The following is a 27,917-nucleotide window of genomic DNA, read 5'->3' as shown; positions in this document are numbered from 1 at the left end:
GAGAGACAGAGAGGGGGGCAGCGAGCGAGAGACAGAGAGGGGGGCAGCGAGCGAGAGACAGAGAGGGGGGCAGCGAGCGAGAGACAGAGAGGGGGGCAGCGAGCGAGAGACAGAGGGGGGCAGCGAGCGAGAGACAGAGAGGGGGGCAGCGAGCGAGAGACAGAGAGGGGGGCAGCGAGCGAGAGAGAGAGAGGGGGGCAGCGAGCGAGAGAGAGAGAGAGGGGCAGCGAGAGGGGCAGCGAGAGAGAGAGGGGCAGCGAGAGAGAGAGGGCAGCGAGAGAGAGAGGGGCAGCGAGAGAGCGAGGGGCAGCGAGAGAGCGAGGGGCAGCGAGAGAGCTAGGGGCAGCGAGAGAGCGAGGGGCAGCGAGAGAGCGAGGGGCAGCGAGAGAGCGAGAGAGAGAGGGGCAGCGAGAGAGAGAGGGGCAGCGAGAGAGCGAGAGAGAGAGGGTTAGCGAAAGAGAGGGGCAGCGAGAGAGCGAGAGAGAGGGGCAGCGAGAGAGAGAGGGGCAGCGAGAGAGCGAGGGGCAGCGAGAGAGCGAGCGAGAGAGGGGCAGCGAGAGAGCGAGCGAGAGAGGGGCAGCGAGAGAGCGAGCGAGGGGCAGCGAGAGAGCGAGCGAGAGAGGGGCAGCGAGAGAGCGAGCGAGAGAGAGGGGCAGCGAGAGAGCGAGCGAGAGAGAGGGGCAGCGAGAGAGCGAGCGAGAGAGGGGCAGCGAGCGAGAGAGAGAGAGTGGCAGCGAGCGAGAGAGAGAGATGGGCAGAGAGAGGGGCAGCGAGAGGGGCAGCGAGAGAGAGAGGGGCAGCGAGCGAGCGAGAGAGAGAGGGGCAGCGAGCGAGAGAGAGGGGCAGCGAGCGAGAGCGAGAGAGAGAGAGGGGCAGCGAGCAAGAGAGAGAGAGAGAGAGAGGGGCAGCGAGCGAGAGAGAGAGAGAGAGAGAGAGAGAGAGGGGCAGCGAGCGAGAGAGAGAGAGGGGGGCAGCGAGCGAGAGAGAGAGAGGGGGGCAGCGAGCGAGAGACAGAGAGGGGGGCAGCGAGCGAGAGACAGAGAGGGGGGCAGCGAGCGAGAGACAGAGAGGGGGGCAGCGAGCGAGAGACAGAGAGGGGGGCAGCGAGCGAGAGACAGAGGGGGGCAGCGAGCGAGAGACAGAGAGGGGGGCAGCGAGCGAGAGACAGAGAGGGGGGCAGCGAGCGAGAGAGAGAGAGGGGGGCAGCGAGCGAGAGAGAGAGAGAGGGGCAGCGAGAGGGGCAGCGAGAGAGAGAGGGGCAGCGAGAGAGAGAGGGGCAGCGAGAGAGAGAGGGGCAGCAGAGAGAGCAGAGGGGAGCAGCGAGAGAGCTAGGGGCAGCGAGAGAGAGAGAAGGGCAGCGAGCGAGAGAGAGAGAGAGAGAGAGAGAGAGGGGCAGCGAGCGAGAGAGAGAGAGAGAGGGGCAGCGAGCGAGAGGGGCAGCGAGCGAGAGAGAGAGGGGCAGCGAGCGAGAGGGGCAGCGAGCGAGAGAGAGAGAGGGGCAGCGAGCGAGAGAGAGAGAGAGAGAGGGCAGCGAGCGAGAGAGAGAGAGAGAGAGGGGCAGCGAGCGAGAGAGAGAGAGAGGGGCAGCGAGCGAGAGAGAGAGAGAGAGAGGGGCAGCGAGAGAGAGGGGCAGCGAGCGAGAGAGAGAGAGAGGGGCAGCGAGCGAGAGAGAGAGAGAGAGAGGGGCAGCGAGCGAGAGAGAGAGAGAGAGAGGCAGCGAGCGAGAGAGAGAGAGAGAGAGAGGGGCAGCGAGCGAGAGAGAGAGAGAGAGAGGGGCAGCGAGCGAGAGAGAGAGAGAGAGAGGGGCAGCGAGCGAGAGAGAGAGAGAGAGAGAGGGGCAGCGAGCGAGAGAGAGAGAGAGAGAGAGAGGGGCAGCGAGCGAGAGAGAGAGAGGAGAGAGAGAGGGGCAGCGAGCGAGAGAGAGAGAGAGAGAGAGAGAGGGGCAGCGAGCGAGAGAGAGAGAGAGAGAGAGAGAGAGAGGGGCAGCGAGCGAGAGAGAGAGGGGCAGCGAGAGAGAGAGAGAGAGAGAGGGGCAGCGAGCGAGAGAGAGAGAGAGAGAGAGGGGCAGCGAGCGAGAGAGAGAGAGAGAGAGGGGCAGCGAGCGAGAGAGAGAGAGAGAGAGGGGCAGCGAGCGAGAGAGAGAGAGAGAGGGGCAGCGAGCGAGAGAGAGAGAGGGGGGCAGCGAGCGAGAGAGAGAGAGGGGGGCAGCGAGCGAGAGAGAGAGAGGGGGGCAGCGAGAGAGAGAGAGAGAGAGGGGCAGCGAGCGAGAGGGGCAGCGAGCGAGAGAGAGAGGGGCAGCGAGCGAGAGGGGCAGCGAGCGAGAGAGAGAGGGGCAGCGAGCGAGAGAGAGAGGGGCAGAGAGCGAGAGAGAGAGGGGCAGCGAGCGAGAGAGAGAGGGGCAGAGAGCGAGAGAGAGAGGGGCAGAGAGCGAGAGAGAGAGGGGCAGCGAGCGAGAGAGAGAGGGGCAGCGAGCGAGAGAGAGAGGGGCAGCGAGCGAGAGAGAGAGGGGCAGCGAGCGAGAGAGAGAGGGGCAGCGAGCGAGAGGGGCAGCGAGCAGAGAGGGGCAGCGAGCGAGAGGGGCAGCGAGCGAGAGGGGCAGCGAGCGAGAGAGAGAGAGGGGCAGCGAGCGAGAGAGAGAGAGGGGCAGCGAGCGAGAGAGAGAGAGGGGCAGCGAGCGAGAGAGAGAGAGGGGCAGCGAGCGAGAGAGAGAGGGGCAGCGAGCGAGAGAGAGAGAGGGGCAGCGAGCGAGAGAGAGAGAGGGGCAGCGAGCGAGAGAGAGAGAGGGGCAGCGAGCGAGAGAGAGAGAGAGGGGCAGCGAGCGAGAGAGAGAGAGAGAGAGAGAGGGGCAGCGAGCGAGAGAGAGAGAGAGAGAGAGAGGGGCAGCGAGCGAGAGAGAGAGAGAGAGAGAGAGAGAGAGAGGGGCAGCGAGCGAGAGAGAGAGAGAGAGAGAGAGGGGCAGCGAGCGAGAGAGAGAGAGAGAGAGAGGGGCAGCGAGCGAGAGAGAGAGAGAGAGAGAGGGGCAGCGAGCGAGAGAGAGAGAGAGAGAGAGGGGCAGCGAGCGAGAGAGAGAGAGAGAGAGAGAGGGGCAGCGAGCGAGAGAGAGAGAGAGAGAGAGAGGGGCAGCGAGCGAGAGAGAGAGAGAGAGAGAGAGGGGCAGCGAGCGAGAGAGAGAGAGAGAGAGGGGCAGCGAGCGAGAGAGAGAGAGAGAGAGAGGGGCAGCGAGCGAGAGAGAGAGAGAGAGAGAGGGGCAGCGAGCGAGAGAGAGAGAGAGAGAGAGGGGCAGCGAGAGGGGCAGCGAGAGAGAGAGGGGCAGCGAGAGAGAGAGGGGCAGCGAGAGAGAGAGGGGCAGCGAGAGAGCGAGAGAGAGAGGGGCAGCGAGAGAGAGAGGGGCAGCAAGAGAGCGAGAGAGAGAGGGGCAGCGAGAGAGAGAGGGGCAGCGAGAGAGCGAGAGAGAGAGGGGCAGCGAGAGAGAGAGGGGCAGCGAGAGAGCGAGAGAGAGGGGCAGCGAGAGAGAGAGGGGCAGCGAGAGAGAGAGGGGCAGCGAGAGAGAGAGGGGCAGCGAGAGAGCGAGAGAGAGAGGGGTAGCGAGAGAGAGAGGGGCAGCGAGAGAGCGAGAGAGAGGGGTAGCGAGAGAGAGAGGGGCAGCGAGGGGCAGCGAGAGAGCGAGCGAGAGAGGGGCAGCGAGAGAGCGAGCGTGAGAGGGGCAGCGAGAGAGCGAGCGTGAGAGGGGCAGCGAGAGAGCGAGCGAGGGGCAGCGAGAGAGCGAGCGAGGGGCAGCGAGAGAGCGAGCGAGGGGCAGCGAGAGAGCGAGCGAGAGAGGCAGCGAGCGAGAGAGAGGGGCAGCGAGCGAGAGAGAGATGGGCAGAGAGAGGGGCAGCGAGAGAGAGAGGGGCAGCGAGAGAGAGAGGGGCAGCGAGAGAGAGAGGGGCAGCGAGCGAGCGAGCGAGAGAGGCAGCGAGAGAGAGAGAGAGGCAGCGAGAGAGAGAGAGAGGCAGCGAGAGAGAGAGAGAGAGGCAGCGAGAGAGAGAGAGAGAGAGAGGCAGCGAGAGGCAGCGAGAGAGAGAGAGAGAGAGAGGCAGCGAGAGAGAGCGAGAGAGAGAGCGAGAGAGAGAGGGGCAGCGAGCGAGAGAGAGAGAGGGGCAGCGAGCGAGAGAGAGAGAGGGGCAGCGAGCGAGAGAGAGAGGGGCAGCGAGCGAGAGAGAGAGGGGCAGCGAGCGAGAGAGAGAGAGGGCAGCGAGAGAGAGGGGCAGCGAGCGAGAGAGAGAGGGGCAGCGAGCGAGAGAGAGAGGGGCGGAGGGGCAGCGAGCGAGAGAGAGAGGGGCAGCGAGCGAGAGAGGAGAGGGGCAGCGAGGAGAGAGAGGGGCAGCGAGCGAGAGAGAGAGGGGCAGCGAGCGAGAGAGAGAGGGGCAGCGAGCGAGAGAGAGAGGGGCAGCGAGAGGGGCAGCGAGCGAGAGAGAGAGGGGCAGCGAGCGAGAGAGAGAGGGGCAGCGAGCGAGAGAGAGAGGGGCAGAAAGCGAGAGGGGCAGCGAGCGAGAGAGAGAGAGAGGGGCAGCGAGCGAGAGAGAGAGAGGCAGCGAGCGAGAGGGGCAGCGAGCGAGAGCGAGAAAGAGAGGGGCAGCGAGCGAGAGAGAGAGAGGGGCAGCGAGCGAGAGAGAGAGAGAGGGCAGCGAGCGAGAGAGAGAGAGGGGCAGCGAGCGAGAGAGAGAGGGGCAGCGAGCGAGAGAGAGAGAGAGAGGGGCAGCGAGCGAGAGAGAGAGAGAGAGGGGCAGCGAGCGAGAGAGAGAGAGAGAGGGGCAGCGAGCGAGAGAGAGAGAGAGAGGGGCAGCGAGCGAGAGAGAGAGAGAGAGAGAGAGGGGCAGCGAGCGAGAGAGAGAGAGAGAGGAGGGGGCAGCGAGCGAGAGAGAGAGAGAGAGAGAGAGGGGCAGCGAGCGAGAGAGAGAGAGAGAGAGAGGGGCAGCGAGCGAGAGAGAGAGAGGAGAGAGGGCAGCGAGCGAGAGGGGCAGCGAGCGAGAGAGAGAGAGGGGGGCAGCGAGCGAGAGAGAGGGGGGCAGCGAGCGAGAGAGAGAGAGGGGGGCAGCGAGCGAGAGAGAGAGAGGGGGGCAGCGAGCGAGAGAGAGAGAGGGGGGCAGCGAGCGAGAGAGAGAGAGGGGGGCAGCGAGCGAGAGAGAGAGAGGGGGGCAGCGAGCGAGAGAGAGAGAGGGGGGCAGCGAGCGAGAGAGAGAGAGGGGGGCAGCGAGAGAGAGAGGGGCAGCGAGAGAGCGAGAGAGAGAGGGGCAGCGAGAGAGAGAGGGGCAGCGAGAGAGCGAGAGAGAGGGGCAGCGAGAGAGAGAGGGGCAGCGAGAGAGAGAGGGGCAGCGAGAGAGCGAGAGAGAGAGGGGTAGCGAGAGAGAGAGGGGCAGCGAGAGAGCGAGAGAGAGGGGTAGCGAGAGAGAGAGGGGCAGCGAGGGGCAGCGAGAGAGCGAGCGAGAGAGGGGCAGCGAGAGAGCGAGCGTGAGAGGGGCAGCGAGAGAGCGAGCGAGGGGCAGCGAGAGAGCGAGCGAGGGGCAGCGAGAGAGCGAGCGAGAGGGGGGGCAGCGAGAGAGAGAGAGAGGGGCAGCGAGAGAGAGGGGCAGCGAGCGAGAGAGAGAGGGGCAGCGAGAGGGGCAGCGAGCGAGAGGGGCAGCGAGCGAGAGAGAGGGGCAGCGAGCGAGAGAGAGAGGGGCAGCGAGAGAGAGGGGCAGCGAGCGAGAGAGAGAGGGGCAGCGAGAGGGGCAGCGAGCGAGAGGGGCAGCGAGCGAGAGAGAGGGGCAGCGAGCGAGAGAGAGGGGCAGCGAGCGAGAGAGAGAGGGGCAGCGAGCGAGAGCGAGAGGGGCAGCAAGCGAGAGCGAGAGGGGCAGCGAGCGAGAGCGAGAGGGGCAGCGAGCGAGAGCGAGAGGGGGAGGGGCAGCGAGCGAGAGAGGGGCAGCGAGCGAGAGGGGCAGCGAGCGAGAGGGGCAGCGAGCGAGAGGGGCAGCGAGCGAGAGGGGCAGCGAGCGAGAGAGAGAGGGGCAGCGAGCGAGAGAGAGAGAGAGAGAGGGGCAGCGAGCGAGAGAGAGAGAGAGAGAGGGGCAGCGAGCGAGAGAGAGAGAGAGAGAGGGGCAGCGAGCGAGAGAGAGAGGGGCAGCGAGCGAGAGAGAGAGAGGGGCAGCGAGCGAGAGAGAGAGAGAGAGGGCAGCGAGCGAGAGAGAGAGGGGCAGCGAGCGAGAGAGAGAGGGGCAGCGAGCGAGAGAGAGGGGCAGCGAGCGAGAGAGAGGGGCAGCGAGCGAGAGAGAGGGGCAGCGAGCGAGAGAGAGGGGCAGCGAGCGAGAGAGAGAGAGGGGCAGCGAGCGAGAGAGAGAGAGGGGCAGCGAGCGAGAGAGAGAGAGGGGCAGCGAGCGAGAGAGAGAGAGGGGCAGCGAGCGAGAGAGAGAGAGGGGCAGCGAGCGAGAGAGAGAGAGAGAGAGGGGCAGCGAGCGAGAGAGAGAGAGAGAGAGGGGCAGCGAGAGAGAGAGAGAGAGAGGGGCAGCGAGCGAGAGAGGGGCAGCGAGCGAGAGAGGGGCAGCGAGCGAGAGAGGGGCAGCGAGCGAGAGAGGGGCAGCGAGCGAGAGAGGGGCAGCGAGCGAGAGAGAGGCAGCGAGCGAGAGAGAGGCAGCGAGCGAGAGAGAGGCAGCGAGCGAGAGAGAGGCAGCGAGCGAGAGAGAGGCAGCGAGCGAGAGGCAGCGAGCGAGCGAGGCAGCGAGCGAGCGAGAGAGGCAGCGAGCGAGCGAGGCAGCGAGAGAGGCAGCGAGCGAGCGAGAGAGAGGCAGCGAGCGAGCGAGAGAGAGGCAGCGAGCGAGCGAGAGAGAGGGAGCGAGCGAGCGAGAGAGAGGGAGCGAGCGAGGCAGCGAGCGAGGCAGCGAGCGAGAGAGCGAGGCAGCTAGCGAGAGAGAGGGGCAGCGAGCGAGCGAGCGAGAGAGGCAGCGAGAGAGAGAGAGAGGCAGCGAGAGAGAGAGAGAGGCAGCGAGAGAGAGAGAGAGAGGCAGCGAGAGAGAGAGAGAGAGAGAGAGGCAGCGAGAGGCAGCGAGAGAGAGAGAGAGAGAGGCAGCGAGAGAGAGCGAGAGAGAGAGCGAGAGAGAGAGGGGCAGCGAGCGAGAGAGAGAGAGGGGCAGCGAGCGAGAGAGAGAGAGGGGCAGCGAGCGAGAGAGAGAGGGGCAGCGAGCGAGAGAGAGAGGGGCAGCGAGCGAGAGAGAGAGAGGGGCAGCGAGAGAGAGGGGCAGCGAGAGAGAGGGGCAGCGAGCGAGAGAGAGAGGGGCAGCGAGCGAGAGAGAGAGGGGCAGCGAGAGGGGCAGCGAGCGAGAGAGAGAGGGGCAGCGAGCGAGAGAGAGAGGGGCAGCGAGAGAGAGGGGCAGCGAGCGAGAGAGAGAGGGGCAGCGAGCGAGAGAGAGAGGGGCAGCGAGCGAGAGAGAGAGGGGCAGCGAGAGGGGCAGCGAGCGAGAGAGAGAGGGGCAGCGAGCGAGAGAGAGAGGGGCAGCGAGCGAGAGAGAGAGGGGCAGAAAGCGAGAGGGGCAGCGAGCGAGAGAGAGAGAGAGGGGCAGCGAGCGAGAGAGAGAGAGGCAGCGAGCGAGAGGGGCAGCGAGCGAGAGCGAGAAAGAGAGGGGCAGCGAGCGAGAGAGAGAGAGGGGCAGCGAGCGAGAGAGAGAGAGGGGCAGCGAGCGAGAGAGAGAGGGGCAGCGAGCGAGAGAGAGAGAGAGAGAGAGAGAGGGGCAGCGAGCGAGAGAGAGAGAGAGAGGGGCAGCGAGCGAGCGAGAGAGAGAGAGGGGCAGCGAGCGAGAGAGAGAGAGAGAGAGAGAGAGAGGGGCAGCGAGCGAGAGAGAGAGAGAGAGAGAGAGGGGCAGCGAGCGAGAGAGAGAGAGAGAGAGAGAGGGGCAGCGAGCGAGAGAGAGAGAGAGAGAGAGGGGCAGCGAGCGAGAGAGAGAGAGAGAGAGAGAGGGGCAGCGAGCGAGAGAGAGGGGGGCAGCGAGCGAGAGAGAGGGGGGCAGCGAGCGAGAGAGAGGGGGGCAGCGAGCGAGAGAGAGAGAGGGGGGCAGCGAGCGAGAGAGAGAGAGGGGGGCAGCGAGCGAGAGAGAGAGAGGGGGGCAGCGAGCGAGAGAGAGAGAGGGGGGCAGCGAGCGAGAGAGAGAGAGGGGGGCAGCGAGCGAGAGAGAGAGAGGGGGGCAGCGAGCGAGAGAGAGAGAGGGGGGCAGCGAGCGAGAGAGAGAGAGGGGGGCAGCGAGAGAGAGAGGGGCAGCGAGAGAGCGAGAGAGAGAGGGGCAGCGAGAGAGAGAGGGGCAGCGAGAGAGCGAGAGAGAGGGGCAGCGAGAGAGAGAGGGGCAGCGAGAGAGAGAGGGGCAGCGAGAGAGCGAGAGAGAGAGGGGTAGCGAGAGAGAGAGGGGCAGCGAGAGAGCGAGAGAGAGGGGTAGCGAGAGAGAGAGGGGCAGCGAGGGGCAGCGAGAGAGCGAGCGAGAGAGGGGCAGCGAGAGAGCGAGCGTGAGAGGGGCAGCGAGAGAGCGAGCGAGGGGCAGCGAGAGAGCGAGCGAGGGGCAGCGAGAGAGCGAGCGAGAGGGGGGCAGCGAGAGAGAGAGAGAGGGGCAGCGAGAGAGAGGGGCAGCGAGCGAGAGAGAGAGGGGCAGCGAGAGGGGCAGCGAGCGAGAGGGGCAGCGAGCGAGAGAGAGGGGCAGCGAGCGAGAGAGAGAGGGGCAGCGAGAGAGAGGGGCAGCGAGCGAGAGAGAGAGGGGCAGCGAGAGGGGCAGCGAGCGAGAGGGGCAGCGAGCGAGAGAGAGGGGCAGCGAGCGAGAGAGAGGGGCAGCGAGCGAGAGAGAGAGGGGCAGCGAGCGAGAGCGAGAGGGGCAGCAAGCGAGAGCGAGAGGGGCAGCGAGCGAGAGCGAGAGGGGCAGCGAGCGAGAGCGAGAGGGGGAGGGGCAGCGAGCGAGAGAGGGGCAGCGAGCGAGAGGGGCAGCGAGCGAGAGGGGCAGCGAGCGAGAGGGGCAGCGAGCGAGAGGGGCAGCGAGCGAGAGGGGCAGCGAGCGAGAGGGGCAGCGAGCGAGAGAGAGAGGGGCAGCGAGCGAGAGAGAGAGAGAGAGAGGGGCAGCGAGCGAGAGAGAGAGGGGCAGCGAGCGAGAGAGAGAGGGGCAGCGAGCGAGAGAGAGAGGGGCAGCGAGCGAGAGAGAGAGGGGCAGCGAGCGAGAGAGAGAGGGGCAGCGAGCGAGAGAGAGAGGGGCAGCGAGCGAGAGAGAGAGGGGCAGCGAGCGAGAGAGAGGGGCAGCGAGCGAGAGAGAGGGGCAGCGAGCGAGAGAGAGGGGCAGCGAGCGAGAGAGAGGGGCAGCGAGCGAGAGAGAGAGAGGGGCAGCGAGCGAGAGAGAGAGGGGCAGCGAGAGGGGCAGCGAGCGAGAGGGGCAGCGAGCGAGAGAGAGGGGCAGCGAGCGAGAGAGAGGGGCAGCGAGCGAGAGAGAGAGGGGCAGCGAGCGAGAGCGAGAGGGGCAGCAAGCGAGAGCGAGAGGGGCAGCGAGCGAGAGCGAGAGGGGCAGCGAGCGAGAGCGAGAGGGGGAGGGGCAGCGAGCGAGAGAGGGGCAGCGAGCGAGAGGGGCAGCGAGCGAGAGGGGCAGCGAGCGAGAGGGGCAGCGAGCGAGAGGGGCAGCGAGCGAGAGGGGCAGCGAGCGAGAGGGGCAGCGAGCGAGAGAGAGAGGGGCAGCGAGCGAGAGAGAGAGAGAGAGAGGGGCAGCGAGCGAGAGAGAGAGAGAGAGAGGGGCAGCGAGCGAGAGAGAGAGAGAGAGAGGGGCAGCGAGCGAGAGAGAGAGGGGCAGCGAGCGAGAGAGAGAGGGGCAGCGAGCGAGAGAGAGAGGGGCAGCGAGCGAGAGAGAGAGGGGCAGCGAGCGAGAGAGAGAGGGGCAGCGAGCGAGAGAGAGAGGGGCAGCGAGCGAGAGAGAGGGGCAGCGAGCGAGAGAGAGGGGCAGCGAGCGAGAGAGAGGGGCAGCGAGCGAGAGAGAGGGGCAGCGAGCGAGAGAGAGAGAGGGGCAGCGAGCGAGAGAGAGAGAGGGGCAGCGAGCGAGAGAGAGAGAGGGGCAGCGAGCGAGAGAGAGAGAGGGGCAGCGAGCGAGAGAGAGAGAGGGGCAGCGAGCGAGAGAGAGAGAGGGGCAGCGAGCGAGAGAGAGAGAGAGAGAGGGGCAGCGAGAGAGAGAGAGAGAGAGGGGCAGCGAGCGAGAGAGGGGCAGCGAGCGAGAGAGGGGCAGCGAGCGAGAGAGGGGCAGCGAGCGAGAGAGGGGCAGCGAGCGAGAGAGAGGCAGCGAGCGAGAGAGAGGCAGCGAGCGAGAGAGAGGCAGCGAGCGAGAGAGAGGCAGCGAGCGAGAGGCAGCGAGCGAGCGAGAGAGGCAGCGAGCGAGCGAGAGAGGCAGCGAGCGAGCGAGGCAGCGAGAGAGGCAGCGAGCGAGCGAGAGAGCGAGAGAGAGGCAGCGAGCGAGCGAGAGAGAGGCAGCGAGCGAGCGAGAGAGAGGGAGCGAGCGAGCGAGAGAGAGGGAGCGAGCGAGGCAGCGAGCGAGGCAGCGAGCGAGAGAGCGAGGCAGCTAGCGAGGCAGCTAGCGAGGCAGCGAGCGAGAGAGCAAGGCAGCGAGCGAGAGAGAGAAGGGCAGCGAGCGAGAGAGAGAGAGGGGCAGCGAGCGAGAGGGGCAGCGAGCGAGAGGGGCAGCGAGCGAGAGGGGCAGCGAGCGAGAGAGAGAGAGAGAGAGAGGGGCAGCGAGCGAGAGAGAGAGGGGCAGCGAGCGAGAGAGAGAGAGAGAGAGAGGGGCAGCGAGCGAGAGAGAGAGAGAGGGGCAGCGAGCGAGAGAGAGAGAGAGGGGCAGCGAGCGAGAGAGAGAGAGAGGGGCAGCGAGCGAGAGAGAGAGAGAGGGGCAGCGAGCGAGAGAGAGAGAGAGGGGCAGCGAGCGAGAGAGAGAGAGAGGGGCAGCGAGCGAGAGAGAGAGAGAGGGGCAGCGAGCGAGAGAGAGGGGCAGCGAGCGAGAGAGAGGGGCAGCGAGCGAGAGAGAGGGGCAGCGAGCGAGAGAGAGAGAGGGGCAGCGAGCGAGAGAGAGGGGCAGCGAGCGAGAGAGAGAGGCAGCGAGCGAGAGAGAGAGAGAGAGGGGCAGCGAGCGAGAGAGAGAGAGAGGGGCAGCGAGCGAGAGAGAGAGAGAGGGGCAGCGAGCGAGAGAGAGAGAGAGAGAGGGGCAGCGAGCGAGAGAGAGAGAGAGAGGGGCAGCGAGCGAGAGAGAGAGAGAGAGGGGCAGCGAGAGGGGCAGCGAGAGAGAGAGGGGCAGCGAGAGCGAGAGAGGCAGCGAGCGAGAGAGAGGCAGCGAGCGAGCGAGGCAGCGAGCGAGCGAGCGAGGCAGCGAGCGAGCGAGCGAGGCAGCGAGCGAGCGAGGCAGCGAGCGAGCGAGAGAGGCAGCGAGCGAGCGAGGCAGCGAGCGAGCGAGAGCGAGCGAGCGAGAGAGGCAGCGAGCGAGCGAGGCAGCGAGAGAGGCAGCGAGCGAGCGAGCGAGAGGCAGCGAGCGAGCGAGAGAGCGAGAGAGAGGCAGCGAGCGAGCGAGAGAGCGAGAGAGAGGCAGCGAGCGAGCGAGAGAGCGAGAGAGAGGGAGCGAGCGAGCGAGGGGAGCGAGCGAGCGAGAGAGAGGGAGCGAGCGAGAGAGCGAAGCAGCGAGCGAGAGAGCGAGGCAGCGAGCGAGAGAGCGAGGCAGCGAGCGAGAGAGCGAGGCAGCGAGCGAGAGAGCGAGGCAGCGAGCGAGAGAGCGAGGCAGCGAGCGAGAGAGCGAGGCAGCGAGCGAGAGAGCGAGGCAGCGAGCGAGAGAGCGGGGCAGCGAGAGAGAGAGGGGGGCAGCGAGAGAGAGAGAGAGGGGCAGCGAGAGAGAGAGAGAGGGGGGCAGCGAGAGAGAGAGAGAGGGGGGCAGCGAGAGAGAGAGAGAGGGGCAGCGAGAGAGAGAGGGGCAGCGAGAGAGAGAGGGGCAGCGAGAGAGAGAGGGGCAGCGAGAGAGAGAGGGGCAGCGAGAGAGAGAGGGGCAGCGAGAGAGCGAGGGGCAGCGAGAGAGCGAGGGGCAGCGAGAGAGCGAGGGGCAGCGAGAGAGCGAGGGGCAGCGAGAGAGCGAGGGGCAGCGAGAGAGCGAGAGAGAGAGGGGCAGCGAGAGAGAGAGGGGCAGCGAGAGAGCGAGAGAGAGGGGTAGCGAGAGAGAGAGGGGCAGCGAGAGAGCGAGAGAGAGGGGTAGCGAGAGAGAGAGGGGCAGCGAGAGAGCGAGGGGCAGCGAGAGAGCGAGCGAGAGAGGGGCAGCGAGCGAGAGAGAGAGGGGCAGCGAGCGAGAGAGAGAGGGGCAGCGAGCGAGAGAGAGAGAGGGGCAGCGAGCGAGAGGGGCAGCGAGCGAGAGGGGCAGCGAGCGAGAGGGGCAGCGAGCGAGAGGGGCAGCGAGCGAGAGGGGCAGCGAGCGAGAGGGGCAGCGAGCGAGAGGGGCAGCGAGCGAGAGGGGCAGCGAGCGAGAGGGGCAGCGAGCGAGAGAGAGAGGGGCAGCGAGCGAGAGAGAGAGAGAGAGAGGGGCAGCGAGCGAGAGAGAGAGAGAGAGAGGGGCAGCGAGCGAGAGAGAGAGAGAGAGAGGGGCAGCGAGCGAGAGAGAGAGAGAGGGGCAGCGAGAGAGAGAGAGAGAGGGGCAGCGAGCGAGAGAGAGAGAGGGGCAGCGAGCGAGAGAGAGAGAGAGAGAGAGGGGCAGCGAGCGAGAGAGAGAGAGAGAGAGAGGGGCAGCGAGCGAGAGAGAGAGAGAGAGAGGGGCAGCGAGCGAGAGAGAGGGGCAGCGAGCGAGAGAGAGGGGCAGCGAGCGAGAGAGAGGGGCAGCGAGCGAGAGAGAGAGAGAGAGAGAGAGGGGCAGCGAGCGAGAGAGAGAGGGGCAGCGAGCGAGAGAGAGAGAGAGAGAGAGAGGGGCAGCGAGAGGGGCAGCGAGAGAGAGAGGGGCAGCGAGAGGGGCAGCGAGCGAGAGAGAGAGGGGCAGCGAGCGAGAGAGAGAGGGGCAGCGAGCGAGAGAGAGAGAGAGAGAGAGGGGCAGCGAGCGAGAGAGAGAGAGGAGAGAGGGGCAGCGAGCGAGAGAGAGGGGCAGCGAGCGAGAGAGAGAGAGAGGGGCAGCGAGCGAGAGAGAGAGAGAGGGGCAGCGAGCGAGAGAGAGAGAGAGGGGCAGCGAGCGAGAGAGAGAGAGAGGGGCAGCGAGCGAGAGGGGCAGCGAGAGGGGCAGCGAGAGAGAGAGAGAGAGGGGCAGCGAGAGCGAGAGAGGCAGCGAGAGCGAGAGAGGCAGCGAGCGAGCGAGAGAGGCAGCGAGCGAGCGAGAGAGGCAGCGAGCGAGCGAGAGAGGCAGCGAGCGAGCGAGAGCGAGCGAGCGAGCCAGCGAGCGAGCGAGGCAGCGAGCGAGCGAGGCAGCGAGAGAGAGGCAGCGAGAGAGAGGCAGCGAGAGAGAGGCAGCGAGAGAGAGGCAGCGAGAGAGAGGCAGCGAGAGAGAGGCAGCGAGAGAGAGGTAGCGAGAGAGAGGTAGCGAGCGAGAGAGCGAGGCAGCGAGCGAGAGAGCGAGGCAGCGAGCGAGAGAGCGAGGCAGCGAGAGAGAGAGCGAGGCAGCGAGAGAGAGAGCGAGGCAGCGAGAGAGAGAGCGAGGGCAGCGAGAGAGAGAGAGAGGGGGGCAGCGAGAGAGAGAGAGAGGGGGGGCAGCGAGAGAGAGAGAGAGAGGGGGGCAGCGAGAGAGAGAGAGAGAGGGGGGCAGCGAGAGAGAGAGAGAGGGGGGCAGCGAGAGAGAGAGAGAGAGAGGGGGGCAGCGAGAGAGAGAGAGAGAGAGAGGGGGGCAGCGAGAGAGAGAGAGAGAGGGGGGCAGCGAGAGAGAGAGAGAGAGAGGGGGGCAGCGAGAGAGAGAGAGAGAGGGGGGCAGCGAGAGAGAGAGAGAGAGAGGGGGGCAGCGAGAGAGAGAGAGAGAGAGGGGGGCAGCGAGAGAGAGAGAGAGAGAGGGGGCAGCGAGAGAGAGAGAGAGAGAGAGGGGGGCAGCGAGAGAGAGAGAGAGAGGGGGGCAGCGAGAGAGAGAGAGAGAGAGGGGGGCAGCGAGAGAGAGAGAGAGAGAGAGGGGGGCAGCGAGAGAGAGAGAGAGAGAGGGGGGCAGCGAGAGAGAGAGAGAGAGAGAGGGGGGCAGCGAGAGAGAGAGAGAGAGAGGGGGGCAGCGAGAGAGAGAGAGAGAGAGAGAGGGGGCAGCGAGAGAGAGAGAGAGAGAGAGAGGGGGGCAGCGAGAGAGAGAGAGAGAGAGAGAGGGGGGCAGCGAGAGAGAGAGAGAGAGGGGGGCAGCGAGAGAGAGAGAGAGAGAGAGAGGGGGGCAGCGAGAGAGAGAGAGAGAGAGAGAGGGGGCAGCGAGAGAGAGAGAGAGAGAGGGGGGCAGCGAGAGAGAGAGAGAGAGAGGGGGGCAGCGAGAGAGAGAGAGAGAGAGGGGGGCAGCGAGAGAGAGAGAGAGAGAGGGGGGCAGCGAGAGAGAGAGAGAGAGAGGGGGGCAGCGAGAGAGAGAGAGAGAGAGGGGGGCAGCGAGAGAGAGAGAGAGAGGGGGGCAGCGAGAGAGAGAGAGAGAGGGGGGCAGCGAGAGAGAGAGAGAGAGGGGGGCAGCGAGAGAGAGAGAGAGAGAGGGGGGCAGCGAGAGAGAGAGAGAGAGAGGGGGCAGCGAGAGAGAGAGAGAGAGGGGGGCAGCGAGAGAGAGAGAGAGAGGGGGGCAGCGAGAGAGAGAGAGAGAGGGGGGCAGCGAGAGAGAGAGAGAGAGGGGGGCAGCGAGAGAGAGAGAGAGAGGGGGGCAGCGAGAGAGAGAGAGAGAGAGGGGGCAGCGAGAGAGAGAGAGAGAGGGGGGCAGCGAGAGAGAGAGAGAGGGGGGCAGCGAGAGAGAGAGAGAGGGGGGCAGCGAGAGAGAGAGGGGGGCAGCGAGAGAGAGAGGGGGGCAGCGAGAGAGAGAGGGGGGCAGCGAGAGAGAGAGGGGGGCAACGAGCAAGAGACAATATCCTCCATGCAGCCCACTCCATCTAGACCAGTGTGAGTCATCCCTATAACACATTAATACAGAGACTGCTGCATATCCGACCAAGTAGCACTGCAGTGTGTGTGTGTGTGTGTTTTATGATTGCTATTGGATTGTGTTCTAATGCAGTTGTGCGTTGCATGTGTGTGAACCTCAGTCTCTGGGAGGATGCCTGGGGAGCAGTGGTGTGGTAGAGATGACTCAGAGAAGCCTTGAATCAGTTTCTCTCATTTCCTCCCTTCCCTTCCCTCCACTCCACTCCTCCCCCCTGCTTTCCCAGTCTCCCTCCCTTCCCTTCCCTTCCCTCCACTCCACTCCTTCCCCCTGCCTTCCCAGTCTCCCTCCCTTCCCACAGCCCCTCCATTCCCACACAGGTGGACCGGTGAGAGTAAATGCTTTTTGCAAGAGTGCTTAAAATATCACACCTACACAGGTGTGTACAGTTGTGGCCAAAAGTTTTGAGAAGGACAAATATTAATTTCCACAAAGTTTGGTGCTTCAGTGTCTTTAGAGATTTTTGTCAGATGTTACTAGTGAATACTGAAGTATAATTACAAGCATTTCATAAGTGTTAAAGGCTCTTTTTTTTTTACAATTACATGAAGTTGATGCAAAGAGTGAATATTTGCAGTGTTGACCCTTCTTTTTCAAGACCTCTGCAATCCGCCCTGGCATACTGTCAATTAACTTCTGGGCCACATCCTGACTGATGGCAGCCCATTCTTGCATAATCAATGCTTGGAGTTTGTCAGAATTTGTGGGTTTTTGTTTGTCCACCCGCCTCTTGAGGATTGACCACAAGTTCTCAATGGGATTAAGGTCTGGGGAGTTTCCTGACCATGGACCCAAAATATCGATGTTGTGTTCCCCGAGCCACTTAGTTATCACTTTTGCCATATGGCAAGGTGTGCCATCTTGCTGGAAAAGGCATAGTTCGTCACCAAACTGTTCCTGGATGGTTGGGAGAAGTTGCTCTCGGAGGATGTGTTGGTACCATTCTTTATTCATGGCTGTGTTCTTAGGCAAAATTGTGAATGAGCCCACTCCCTTGGCTGAGAAGCAACCCCACACATGAATGGTCTCAGGATGCTTTACTGTTGGCATGACACAGGACTGATGGTAGCGCTCACCTTGTCTTCTCCGGATAAGCTTTTTTCCGGATGCCCCAAACAATCGGAAAGGGGATTCAGAGAAAATGACTTTACCCCAGTCCTCAGCAGTCCAATCCCTGTACCTTTTGCAGAATATCAGTCTGTCCCTGATGTTTTTCCTGGAGAGAAGTGGCTTTTTTGCTGCCCTTCTTGACACCAGGCCATCCTCCAAAAGTCTTCGTCTCACTGTGCATGCAGATGCACTACCACCTGCCTGCTGCCATTCCTGAGCAAGCTCTGTACTGGTGGTGCCCCGATCCCGCAGCTGAATCAACTTTAGGAGACGGTCCCGGCGCTTGCTGGACTTTCTTGGGCGCCCTGAAGCCTTCTTCACAACAATTGAACCGCTCTCCTTGAAGTTCTTGATGATCCGATAAATGGTTGATTTAGGTGCAATCTTACTGGCAGCAATATCCTTGCCTGTGAAACCCTTTTTGTGCAAAGTAATGATGACGGCACGTGTTTCCTTGCAGGTAACCATGATTGACAGAGAAAGAACAATGATTCCAAGCACCACCCTCCTTTTGAAGCTTCCAGTCTGTTATTCGAACTCAATCAGCATGAGAGTGATCTCCAGCCTTGTCCTCCTCAACACTCACACCTGTGTTAACAAGAGAATCACTGACATGTTAGCTGGTCATTTTGTGGCAGGGCTGAAATGCAGTGGAAATATTTTGGGGGGATTCAGTTCATTTGCATGGCAAACAGGGACTTTGCAATTAATCTGATCACTCATCATAACATTCTGGAGTACAGGCAAATTGCCATCATACAAACTGAGGCAGCAGACTGAAAATTAATGTGTGTCATTTTCAAAACTTTTGGCCACGACTGTACACGTACACACACACACACACACAGTTATAGTTGATAATAATAAAAAATAATAAAACTCAGTTTAGTTTGTTAGCTTTCAGACCTGAATTACTAGTTTATTTACTTTTAGAAAAACACTCCTTTAAATTTGTTTCTATTATTTTGTTTATTTTTAGTGTTATGGACAGAAAGTAGCAGCCATTTATGTGATGAATAGTTGTTTTTCGGGGTGTCACTTCTTGCCACTGGTGGGCAGAAATATATACGGTGATGGGTTTTTTAAATTAGGGCTGTCAAACGATTAAATCGAATTAATGGCATTAGTTCACCATAAACACAAAGGTTACGAACAGAAAGCCATTGATGCTCCCAATGTTGAGTAGGCCCAGTGGAGGTCCTAGACCATTTCAACTGGGGAGGCCAAGCTGGGGCCAGTTGTACTGTTAGAGGGGCCAGTTACATTAGACGTTATTGTTGTCATATCGTTTTCTTCACTGCATTGCAGGCATTAGCAGGCAAAAGACCATGTTCATAATCATTAGTGTTCCGCGTTGCCACTGTCTAATAACGGATGTAAAAAAAGAACGATAGGAAAAATGTGTTATGTAAAAATGATTTCATACTCCACATTTAGGGGGGCCACAAGGGGGTCCACAATTGTTGTCACAGGGGCACTGCCCCCCCCCCAGAACTGCTAGTGAGTAGGCCTATCCCTCTTATGATTGTTCTTGAAGTTTAAACGCACACACACACACACACACACACACACACACACACACACACACACACACCACACACACACACACACACACACACACACACACACACACACACACACACACACACACACACTTAAAGCATTCTAAATGAGTGACTGGGGGGGAAAAAAATGTAATTGGCACTATGGATAAAAAGAGCTTTTAAAACTCCAACCAATGTTAGGAAAATACTGTATCATATGTACTGTTCAGATAACTTTACACATACAGTCCTACACATTCTCCCACCCACACCCTTTAACTGGGTGAGTTCGTTTTGCATGGACTGGTGCACTGGGTAGGTGGAGTTCGCACATTTTAGACCATTCAATTGGTCCTTAAGAGAAATCTCCACCCACCCGGGGCCATGCAAAACGAACTCGCCCACTTACTCGCGCTCTCACACACAATCATACACACCCCACTCTTGCATATGCAGCCTACCTTTAAAACTGATCTTTGAGTAGCCTATTGCCTTTTCAGTTCTTCCTTTGCCATCTAAATTAGTGCAAAGCCTAGTCAGTGGTCAAGTTCTCAGTTTGCTAGCTAGGTAGGTAACATGACTAGCTAGCTAAACCAATGTAGTTTTATGAAACCCAAAAAATTGCATCTCGTGAGTAGTTTAAAACAGCCAACGACATGCGCACGAATCCGTAGCAGAAAGAAAGCGCCCCGGTAATATTGGGCTTAACTTTGACATGACTTTGGCTAGAGGCACGCGGTCTTCAGCGCTGTAAGATAATCAAGGACAACGACCACCCGAGCCACTGCTTGTTCACCCCACTATCACCCAGAAGGCGAGGTCAGTACAGGTGCATAAAAGCTGGGACCGAGACTGAAAAACAGCTTCTATCTCAAGGCCATCAGACTGTTAAACAGCAATCACTAACATAGAGAGGCTGCTGCCAATATACAGACTGAATTCTCTGGCCACTTAAATAAACGGACTTAATAAAAAGGTATCAGTCACTTTAAATAATGCCACTTTTAAATCATGTTTACATATCCTACATTACTCATCTCATGTACAGTTGAAGTCGGAAGTTTACATATACTTAGGTTGGAGTCATTAAAACTCGTTTTTCAACCACTCCACAAATTTCTTGTTAACAAACTATAGTTTTGGCAAGTCGGTTAGGACATCTACTTTGTACATGACGCAAGTAATTTTTCCAACAATTGTTTACAGACAGATTATTTCACTTATAATTCACTGTATCGCAATTCCAGTGGGTCAGAAGTTTACATCCACTAAGTTGACTGTGCCTTTAAACAGCTTGGAAAATTCCAGAAAATGATGTCATGGCTTTAGAAGCGTCTGATAGGCTAATTGACATCATTTGAGTCAATTGGAGGTGTACCTGTGGATGTATTTCAAGGCCAACCTTCAAACTCAGTGCCTCTTTGCTTGACATCATGGGAAAATCAAAAGAAATCAGCCAAGACGTCAGAAAAAATATTGGAGACCACAAGTCTGGTACATCCTTGGGAGCAATTTCCAAACGCCTGAAGGTACCACGTTCATCTGTACAAACAATAGTACACAAGTATAAACACCATGGGACCACGCAGCCGTCATACCGCTCAGGAAGGAGATGCATTCTGTCTCCTAGATGTGAACGTACTTTGGTGAGAAGTGCAAATCAATCCCAGAACAAAGGACCTTGTGAAGATGCTGGAGGAAACGGGTACAAAAGTATCTATATCCACAGTAAAACAAGTCCTATATCGATATAACCTGAAAGGCCGCTCAGCAAGGAAGAAGCCACTGCTCCAAAACCGCCATAAAAAAGCCAGACTACGGTTTGCAACTGCACATGGGGACAAAGATCGTACTTTCTGGAAAAATGTCGTCTGGTCTGATGATACAAAAATAGAACTGTTTGGCCATAATGACCATCGTTATGTTGAGGAAAAAGGGGGAGGCTTGCAAGCCAAAGAAAACTATCCCAACCGTGAAGCACGAGGGTGGCAGCATCATGTTGTGGTGGTGCTTTGCTGCAGGAGGGACTGGTGCACTTCACAAAATAGATGGCATCATGAGGAGGAAAATTATGTGGATATATTGAAGCAACATCTCAAGACATCAGTCAGGAATTTAAAGCTTGGTCGCAAATGGGTCTTCCAAATGGACAATGACCAAATACTTTTTTCCCCTCACTGTATAGTGTAGATCGCAGCCGTTCGTTTCCAATGGGAGAACATTAATCATAGTGGGCAGAACAAGCAAGGAGGTGGGCAGACCCAAGCAAGAGCTAGCAAGATCCTATTGGTGCGTTCTAGCATGCATTTTGCTTATTTCTGTTAGGGAACGCCAATAACTAAATTCGCTCTTGCACTCCTAAACAACGCAATTTTTTTTATTACTTTGGCAAAGGGTAAAGTCTACAAAACTTAGTCCACTCTGTTGTAACAGAATCTAGTTTTGTGGTAACTGTGGTAACTTTGACAGCCCTAGTTTAAATGATAAAGTCAATCTCAATGGGACTTTGATTTAAAAGGATTAGTGCCTAGACTGGTAATAGAAATATGGTCGACTGACCACTGGGGGTTTAGGGTTTGCTGTCGCCATTGTTCACGCTCCACGCTCGCCCTTTGGCTCTCAGATGACTTCCCCGTTAGCACGCAATAGCTAGTGAGTGATGCTCAAGATAAGCCTATTTGAAACGTTCCTATCGTCCCAGAAGTTCAGGGGAAACTTCAACTGAACATAATTCATGATGGTTTTTATTTTAGTTAGTTGGAGTCAAAGTAGTCCAGTAGTTTTTCCAAACGGGTTTGTTAATTATTTTATTTCAGTTTACGAAATAGTTTTTTCATGATTCGTTTTCATTTCCTACAATAACCTTGCGACACACAAACCTACACACACCCCCTTCTCACCAGATGGGTTGTTGAGGTGGGGTCATTGCTGTTTGCAGGTGGAGAACTTGCGTATCTTGCTGGCTGTGGAAACTCCTTTGCGGGAGGGATTGGATGAGGAGGAGGACCTGCGCTCTGGTTTGGCCTTGCTCTCCGTCCCGTTTACACACACAGGCTTGGCCTGGGCCCGGCTCATATCCACCTCAGCCAAGTCCTCCTCTGGTACCTGCCCTGGAGGACAGAGAGAGGGGGAATATAGGCCGGTCAACACAGACACACACAAACACAGAGATGGAGAGACAAACACCATGAACATCTGCAGAGGCAATGACACACCACCTTCAGATAATCTACTGCTTACATCATGTAGAAAGCTCATTTATAAAAACATGTTTTGAGAGAGACGAGACCTTTAGAATAAAACTCTTCCTCCTCAATAGCACTAAAATATCAAAGCAGATAAATACTGGGGGACAAAACATTGTCAAAAGAAAACCCCACCAGAAAATCCACTGAGTGACTGACTGCTTCATCAGATTTCACCTATCGATCTTTCTGACCAGTCGGGTCAAAATATCAATGGCGATTGGGCCAGTGAGAGCAGATGGTAAGAAGAGACAACCAATCAGAGTGGTAATGGAGTTGTGTCTGCACAGTAGTACCCTTTTAAAGTTGTTGTTTTTTCTCAATACATTTACAGATACTAAATGACATTAAGTGACATTATTAAAAAGGCCAAAGCTGTGTGCCAACTAATCAGATTGAAATGTCACCTTATTTAAGGTGTATTTAGCAGACAGACAGAGATTGTGGCTCTGAGCTAATGTTATGAGTTAGTGTTGACTGTTGAGTGAGTGTGTGTGGGAGAGTGGTGCCTGGAATCACCATTCATACTCCCACACTGTAAGCTATTATTAGCTGCATTCACCCACTGCCATTCAAGCTCTCTGTGGTGCCATTGAAAATGTTTTTTTGTTGTTGTAGGTCATCAAGCTTCAAAGCGACAAGGACTACTGCCATTATGTTATCAGTTCCCTTGTTGCCTAGCAACACATTTATGAAAGAAGAAAAGTCTAGCTAACGAGTTCAGAATTCTGCACGGATGATGGTCCCGTGCGGCTCAGTTGGTAGAGCATGGCGTTTGCAACACCAAGGTTGTGGGTTCGATTCCCACGGGGGACCAGTACGCAAATGTATGCACTCACTACTAAGTTGCTCTGGATAAGAGCCTCTGCTAAATGACTGAAATGTTTAAATCCTCGTAAGCCATTATAACCAACTGACTCAGCAAAGAGGATTATATTGATTTAGAAGTGCAACTGTCGACAAAAATGTCTACAGTGCAACAACTGAGGGAAAATGTTACATTTCTTTTAGAATGGTTTTCCCAGAGCTATATGATATACAACACTTAACAGTCTAGACTGGTTACGTCACCCACAAGTGGAATACAGTATTAGAAGGACAACTGAATCCTGTCAAGACTGCAACACTCCTTCCTCAAGCCTTTTAAACAGAAGACACTAAACACTTCTCATCTAACCTTCTGACTGTAGTCTATCGTCTCTCCATCTGAACTCCTCTCTCTGACCCAGTCTTTCCTGTGCTCTCCACCAGGCTCCATTCAGTAGACCGAGAACACAGAAATCTAACAGGCACACTGAAGCCCTGTGTGTGTGTGTGAGTCTCTCTCTCTTTCGCTCCCACTCATATTTGTGTGTGTGTGTGTGTGTGTGTGTGTGTGTGTGTGTGTGTGTGTGTGTGTGTATCACACACACAGTATTTCTCTCTGTGCCTACCTGGCACGGTGAAGTCCTGAGTGTAGATGATGTCATCCTCCTGGTCATAGAACTCCTGGTCGTCCTCCTCGGTGTAGCCGTGCAGGTCCTCCAGGTAGGGCACCACCGTCATGCTACGCCACACGTCCCGGGTCTCCGCGCTGGCTGGGATGGGCACCGGGGGCTCCATTGGCGGGTGTTTTTTACGTACCCAGCTGGGGGGGAGAATGGAAAGGAAGTATTGTATTAGTAGTTACTAAACTAGTCTTGGCACAAAATATGACTTAGGTAAGCCAGTTGGTTAGCCATATACCGAGCCAATAGGCTGACCCACAGTGGTTTGTATCATGACTGAAGTCAGTATTCATATAACGACACCTAGCTACATTTTAATGCAACCCAACCAGATATGGAAACGGAGTGTGTATTTCAGTGTGTGGCGAATGGGGTTGGTTTACTTCTGCTTTCCTGCTTTTCTTTCCTTCACGGCACCGTGCTGCTATAAAGAGTTTAAATGAGGCAGCAGAGACAGCTGTGGAGGGTCTTTCAGTAGAAGGGCTGCCGAGGAGGGTGATTAAGGTTATTTCTCCCGCTCTCTATCCCTCAAGTTCATTTCTTTCCCTTTCACCCTCTTTTTCTCTCCACAAATTGCAGGAGGGTCAAGAACCCCTTTGTAGCACAAGGATGCCTCTGTCATTAGTAACCATGGAAACGAAGTCTCATCGCAGTCGTTGGAGCTCGTTTTAGTTAAGAGGGTTAAAACCCAGAGTCTCCTCTCAAACTGCAGTCTCCTTCTCCTCGAACACACAGAAAGGGAGAAAATGGATTTCAGCATGCTTTGAACAGCTTCTGTCCCCCCTCCCCCTCTAATCCACTGACGTCATCGGAGCACCACGTCAGTATCAGCGAGCCTCAGAAATGGACAGTGTAACTAATAATAATATTAAGCCTATGATGGGACGTGTTGGGGTTTAGTAATTAAGGCGTTTAATGTCACAATTGATAATACAATCATATGGACAAGTCACAGGGATGAAATGGACATCATCGCATACCAATATGGTTTCTCCGTTTCCAGTGTACCATTTCATTTTGAAGCAGCTTGACGGCACCACAAGGTATGCTAAAATACCTATTTTCTGAAAAACACACACAGAGATCAGTAATCTGAAGTCTTTCCAAGGCAAAATGTCATTGTCTGAGGTTCAAGGCTGCTGGTGGCACCCTAGGTCTCATAGTAGGGCCATAGTAATGGCTGGAACTTTATCAAACACATAATTTCCATGTGTTAGATCCCATTATTCACTCCCAGCCATTAATATGAACACAGTGTTGCTTCATCTGCTGCCTCATGTCTCAGTCGGTCTGTCCCTGATGCTGGAAGAGCAGTGGAACCAGAGAATCACAACACATTCATTCTAACTCTGTGTGGAACTCTAGATCAGTCTGATATTAACAGTGACAGGGTTCACAGCATCGCTAAGGGCAAAGAGAGCACAGCCTTCTGTATGGACTGTGGCATGGTCAGGGTGACGTCCATTTTAGTTCAATCGAATCAGATGATGAAAGAAATTTAAGTAAAGACTTGTCTATTTTCAACATGGATTACTTCAGTCACTTACTTGTGTTGCCTGATGTGCTGTATGGAAAACCTCTTGACGGGATCATATTCAAGCATTCCTGGTAAAGACAACCAAGCAGAATGTAAGAACAGAGGAGCGGTGGAGAAAAGAGAAGGGGGGGAATAAATGGATTCTATAGAGGAAGAGAACACATTTCACTGTATACCACATCTGTTAGGTTCCCTGTTTCTTGGCGTCTCCTATCACCTATGCCGAATCAAACTCCCTACGCCGAATCAAATTACTAACAGCCCTATAAGGATCTGCATTTCCCCATCCTTACCACAGCTCATCTTTCTCTCCATACTTACTACGCCATGGCCAGTTGCAAAGACAAGGTGGAGGCTATCCCAGGACAGACAATGGAGACATGAACTGCCCACAATACAAATACTATAACAAAATGTCACTAGAGCATCGTAAAATGCCACAATAATGTTCCCACAGTGCTGCAACAAAAAAATAATAAATGTTCTCTCTCATATATTGATTAGCCTACACTAGGGCTGAAAGGCGGGAACCCTTTTACCGAGATTAACCACCCAAAACCTTTTTCCCGGGTTAAATAACTGCGAGAAACCAGTAAATTGTAATCAATTATTTATATGAACAGCATGGTGTGAAATGGAACTGTTAAATGATATGCAATGTCTAAATCTGGCGTCTCTACAGCCTCTGTATGGTGAATCAACGCTCAGGGTGGGGAGACAGCTCATCTCACTATGGAGCGCAGTTCACAATGCATGTAGACCTATCATGGTTTCTTTTTCTTTTTTTTGACAGGTAGGCCTACATTTGCTGCAGCATAGCTGATGTTACAGTACTATAAAGACCGAATGTGTGTCTAATTTACCAATCTCCATCTGGACTTCGGGGGTCACCTTGTCTTTTTTAATTGTAAAGATAAGAATTATTTTAATTGCAGCTGCAGAGTTAAAACAGCCCATCACTCAAATATCATTGCTTTAAAATCAGTGCACGTGTGAGCACTCTCGCAGTCTTTCTCCCTCTCCAACTCCATTAAAATTGCATCCAAAATAGATCCTGTTCTAGATTGATAAACTTCAGCACATTGCGAAAGTAGACAGACCCATTCACTTTTTCCACATTGTTAGGTTACAGCCTTATTTTAAAATGAATCCAAATAAATAAAAATCCTAATTTACACACACAATACCCCATAACGATAAAGTGAACAGGTTTTTAGAAATATTAGCAAATGTATTTAAAATAAAAACAGAAAGTATTCAGACCCTTTGTTATGAGACTCAAAATTGAGTTGATCCTTGAGATGTTTCTACAACTTGGAGTCCACCTGTGGACATGACAGAAGATGGTGTCGAAGAAAATGGCTGACGTTTTACATTCTCCCAACCAATTGTGCAATTTAGTATTTTTTTTTTGCATAACTTATTTTTTTACTTATTGTGTACATAATGTTGCTGCTACCGTCTCTTATGACCGAAAATAACTTCTGGATATCAGAAAAGCGATTCTTCCAGTCCGCGGGGAGTAAACTTTTTCCTTTAACTAGTCCTGTGCTGGCCCCCCGTGGGAATCGAACCCACAACCCTGGCGTTGCAAACACCATGCTCTACCAACTGAGCTACAGGGAAGGCCGAGTTCTCATCTGTATTATTCGTAGCCATCTATTTACCACCACAAAGCAAAGCTGGCACTAAGACGGCTCTCAACCAACTCTATAAGGCCATAAGCAAAGAAGAAAATGCTCAGCCAGAAGTGGCGCTCCTAGTGGCCAGGAACTTTAATGCAGGCAAACTTAAATCAGTTTTACAAAAATTTTACCAGCATGTCACATGTGCAACCAGGGTTAAAAAAAATAATAAAAAATAAAAAATCCTAGACCACCTTTACACCACACACACACACAGAGAGAGATGCATACAAAGCTCTCCCCCGCCATCCATTTGGCAAATCTGACCACAATTCTATCCTCCTGATTCCCGCTTACAAGCAAAAACTAAAGCAGGAAGCACCAGTAACTCGCTCAATACAGAACTGGTAAGATGATGCGGATGCTACACTACAGGACTGTTCTGATACCAGACACTGGAATATGTTCCGGGATTCATCCAATGGCATTGAGAACTACACCACCTCAGTCATCGGCTTCATCAATAAGTGCGTCGATGACGTCGTCCCCACAGTGACTGTACGTACATATCCCAACCAGAAGCCATGGATTACAGGCAACATCCGCATCAAGCTAAAGGCTAGAGCTGCTCCTTTCAAGGAGTGGGAGACTAATCCGGACACTTATAAGAAATCCTGCTATGCCCTCAGATGAACCATCAAACAAGCAAAGCATCAATACAGGATTAAGATTGAATCCTACTACACCGGCTCTGACGCTCGTCAGATGTGGCAGGGCTTGAAAACTATTACGGACTACAAAGCGAAACCCAGACGCAAGCTGCCCAGTGACGCGAGCCTACTAGACGAGCTAAATGCCTTTTATGCTCGCTTTGAGACAAGCAACACTGAAGCATGCACAAGAGCAGCAGCTGTTCTGGATGACTGTGTGATAACACTCTCGGTAGCCGATGTGAACAAATCCTTTAAAACAGGTCAACATTCACAAAGCCGCTGGGCCAGACGGATTACCAGGACGTGTACTCAAAGCATGCGCGGACCAACTGTCAAGTGTCTTCACTGACATTTTCAACCTCTCCCTGACCGAGTCTGTAATACCTACATGTAATACCTACATGCACAGTCCCTGTGCCTAAGGAAGCGAAGGTAACCTGCCTAAATGATTGGCGCCCCGTGGCACTTACGTCAGTAGCCATGAAGTGCTTTGAAAGGCTGGTCATGGCTCACATCAACAGAATCCTCCCGGACACCCTAGACCCACTCCAATTTGCATACCGTCCCAACAGATCCACAGATGACGCAATCTCAATCGCACTCCACACCGCTCTTTCTCACCTGGACAAAAGGAACACCTATGCGAGAATGCAATTCATTGACTACAGCTCAGCGTTCAACACCATAGTGCCCACGAAACTCATCACTAAGCTAAGGACTGGGACTGAACACCTCCCTCTGCAACTGGATCCTGGACTTCCTGACTGGCTACCCCCAGGTAGTAAGAGTAGGCAACAAAAGCTGCCACGCTGATTCTTAACACTGGGGCCCCTCAGCGGTGTGTACTTAGTACCCTCCTGTATTCCCTGTTCACCCACGACTGCGTGGCCAAACACGACTCCAACACCATCAAGTTTGCTGACAACACAACAGTGGTAGGCCTGATCACCGACAAGGCGGTCAATAGGGAGGTGGTCAGAACTGGCAGTGTGGTGCCAGGACAACAACCTCCCTCAATGTGAGCAAGACAAAGGAGCGGATCGTGGACTACAGGAAAAGGTGGGCCGATGGGGCTGTAGTGGAGCAGGTTGAGAGTTTCAAGTTCCGTGGTGTCCACATCAACAAACTATCATGGTCCAAACATACCAAGACAGTCGTGAAGAGGACACAACACAATGTACCCCCCCCCCCCCCCCCCCCCCTCAGGAGACTGGAAAGATTTGGCATGGGTCCCCAGATCCTCAAAAGGTTCTACAGCTGCACCATCGAGAGCATCCTGACCAGTTGCATCACCGCCTGGTATGGCAACTGCTCGGCATCTGACCGTAATGCACTACAGGGAGTAGTGTGAACGGCCCAGTACATCACTGGGGCAAAGTTTCCTGCCATCCAGAACCTATATAATAGGCGGTGTCAGAGGAAAGCCCATAAAATTGTCAGAGACTCCAGTCACCCAAGTTAGACTGTTTTCTCTGCTACCGCACGGCAAGTGGTACCGGAGCGCCAAGTCTAGGACCAAAAGGCTCCTTAACAGCTTCTACCCCCAAGCCATTAGACTGCTGAATAATTC

The 27,917-nt window shown here is 56.6% G+C and overlaps 1 protein-coding gene across 2 annotated transcripts in view; it reads right to left on the bottom strand.

The window, feature by feature from the left end:
• The window catches only part of LOC106569546 (serine/threonine-protein kinase STK11), a 76,478-nt gene that overhangs the window by 19,413 nt on the left and 29,148 nt on the right, over positions 1-27,917 (bottom strand). Inside the window, exons 8-11 of one of the 2 annotated variants that reach the window (XM_045694355.2) lie at positions 24,020-24,077; positions 22,419-22,612; positions 20,641-20,850; positions 15,522-16,784 (exon numbers count right to left, since the gene is read on the bottom strand). In XM_045694355.2, the coding sequence (XP_045550311.1) occupies positions 20,663-20,850; positions 22,419-22,612; positions 24,020-24,077 (440 nt within the window). In that variant the 3' untranslated portion in view covers positions 15,522-16,784; positions 20,641-20,662. Of the gene's footprint in view, positions 1-15,521; positions 16,785-20,640; positions 20,851-22,418; positions 22,613-24,019; positions 24,078-27,917 lie in introns of those variants that run through there. The other variant, XM_014141006.3, reaches the window with a different exon arrangement.

Source organism: Salmo salar, chromosome 14 (genome assembly GCF_965601325.2).
Source record: "Salmo salar chromosome 14, fSalSal1, whole genome shotgun sequence".
Classification (NCBI taxonomy): domain Eukaryota; kingdom Metazoa; phylum Chordata; class Actinopteri; order Salmoniformes; family Salmonidae; genus Salmo; species Salmo salar.
The sequence above is the reverse complement of the archived record's forward strand: the minus strand, read 5'-3'. Positions and strand labels throughout refer to the sequence as shown.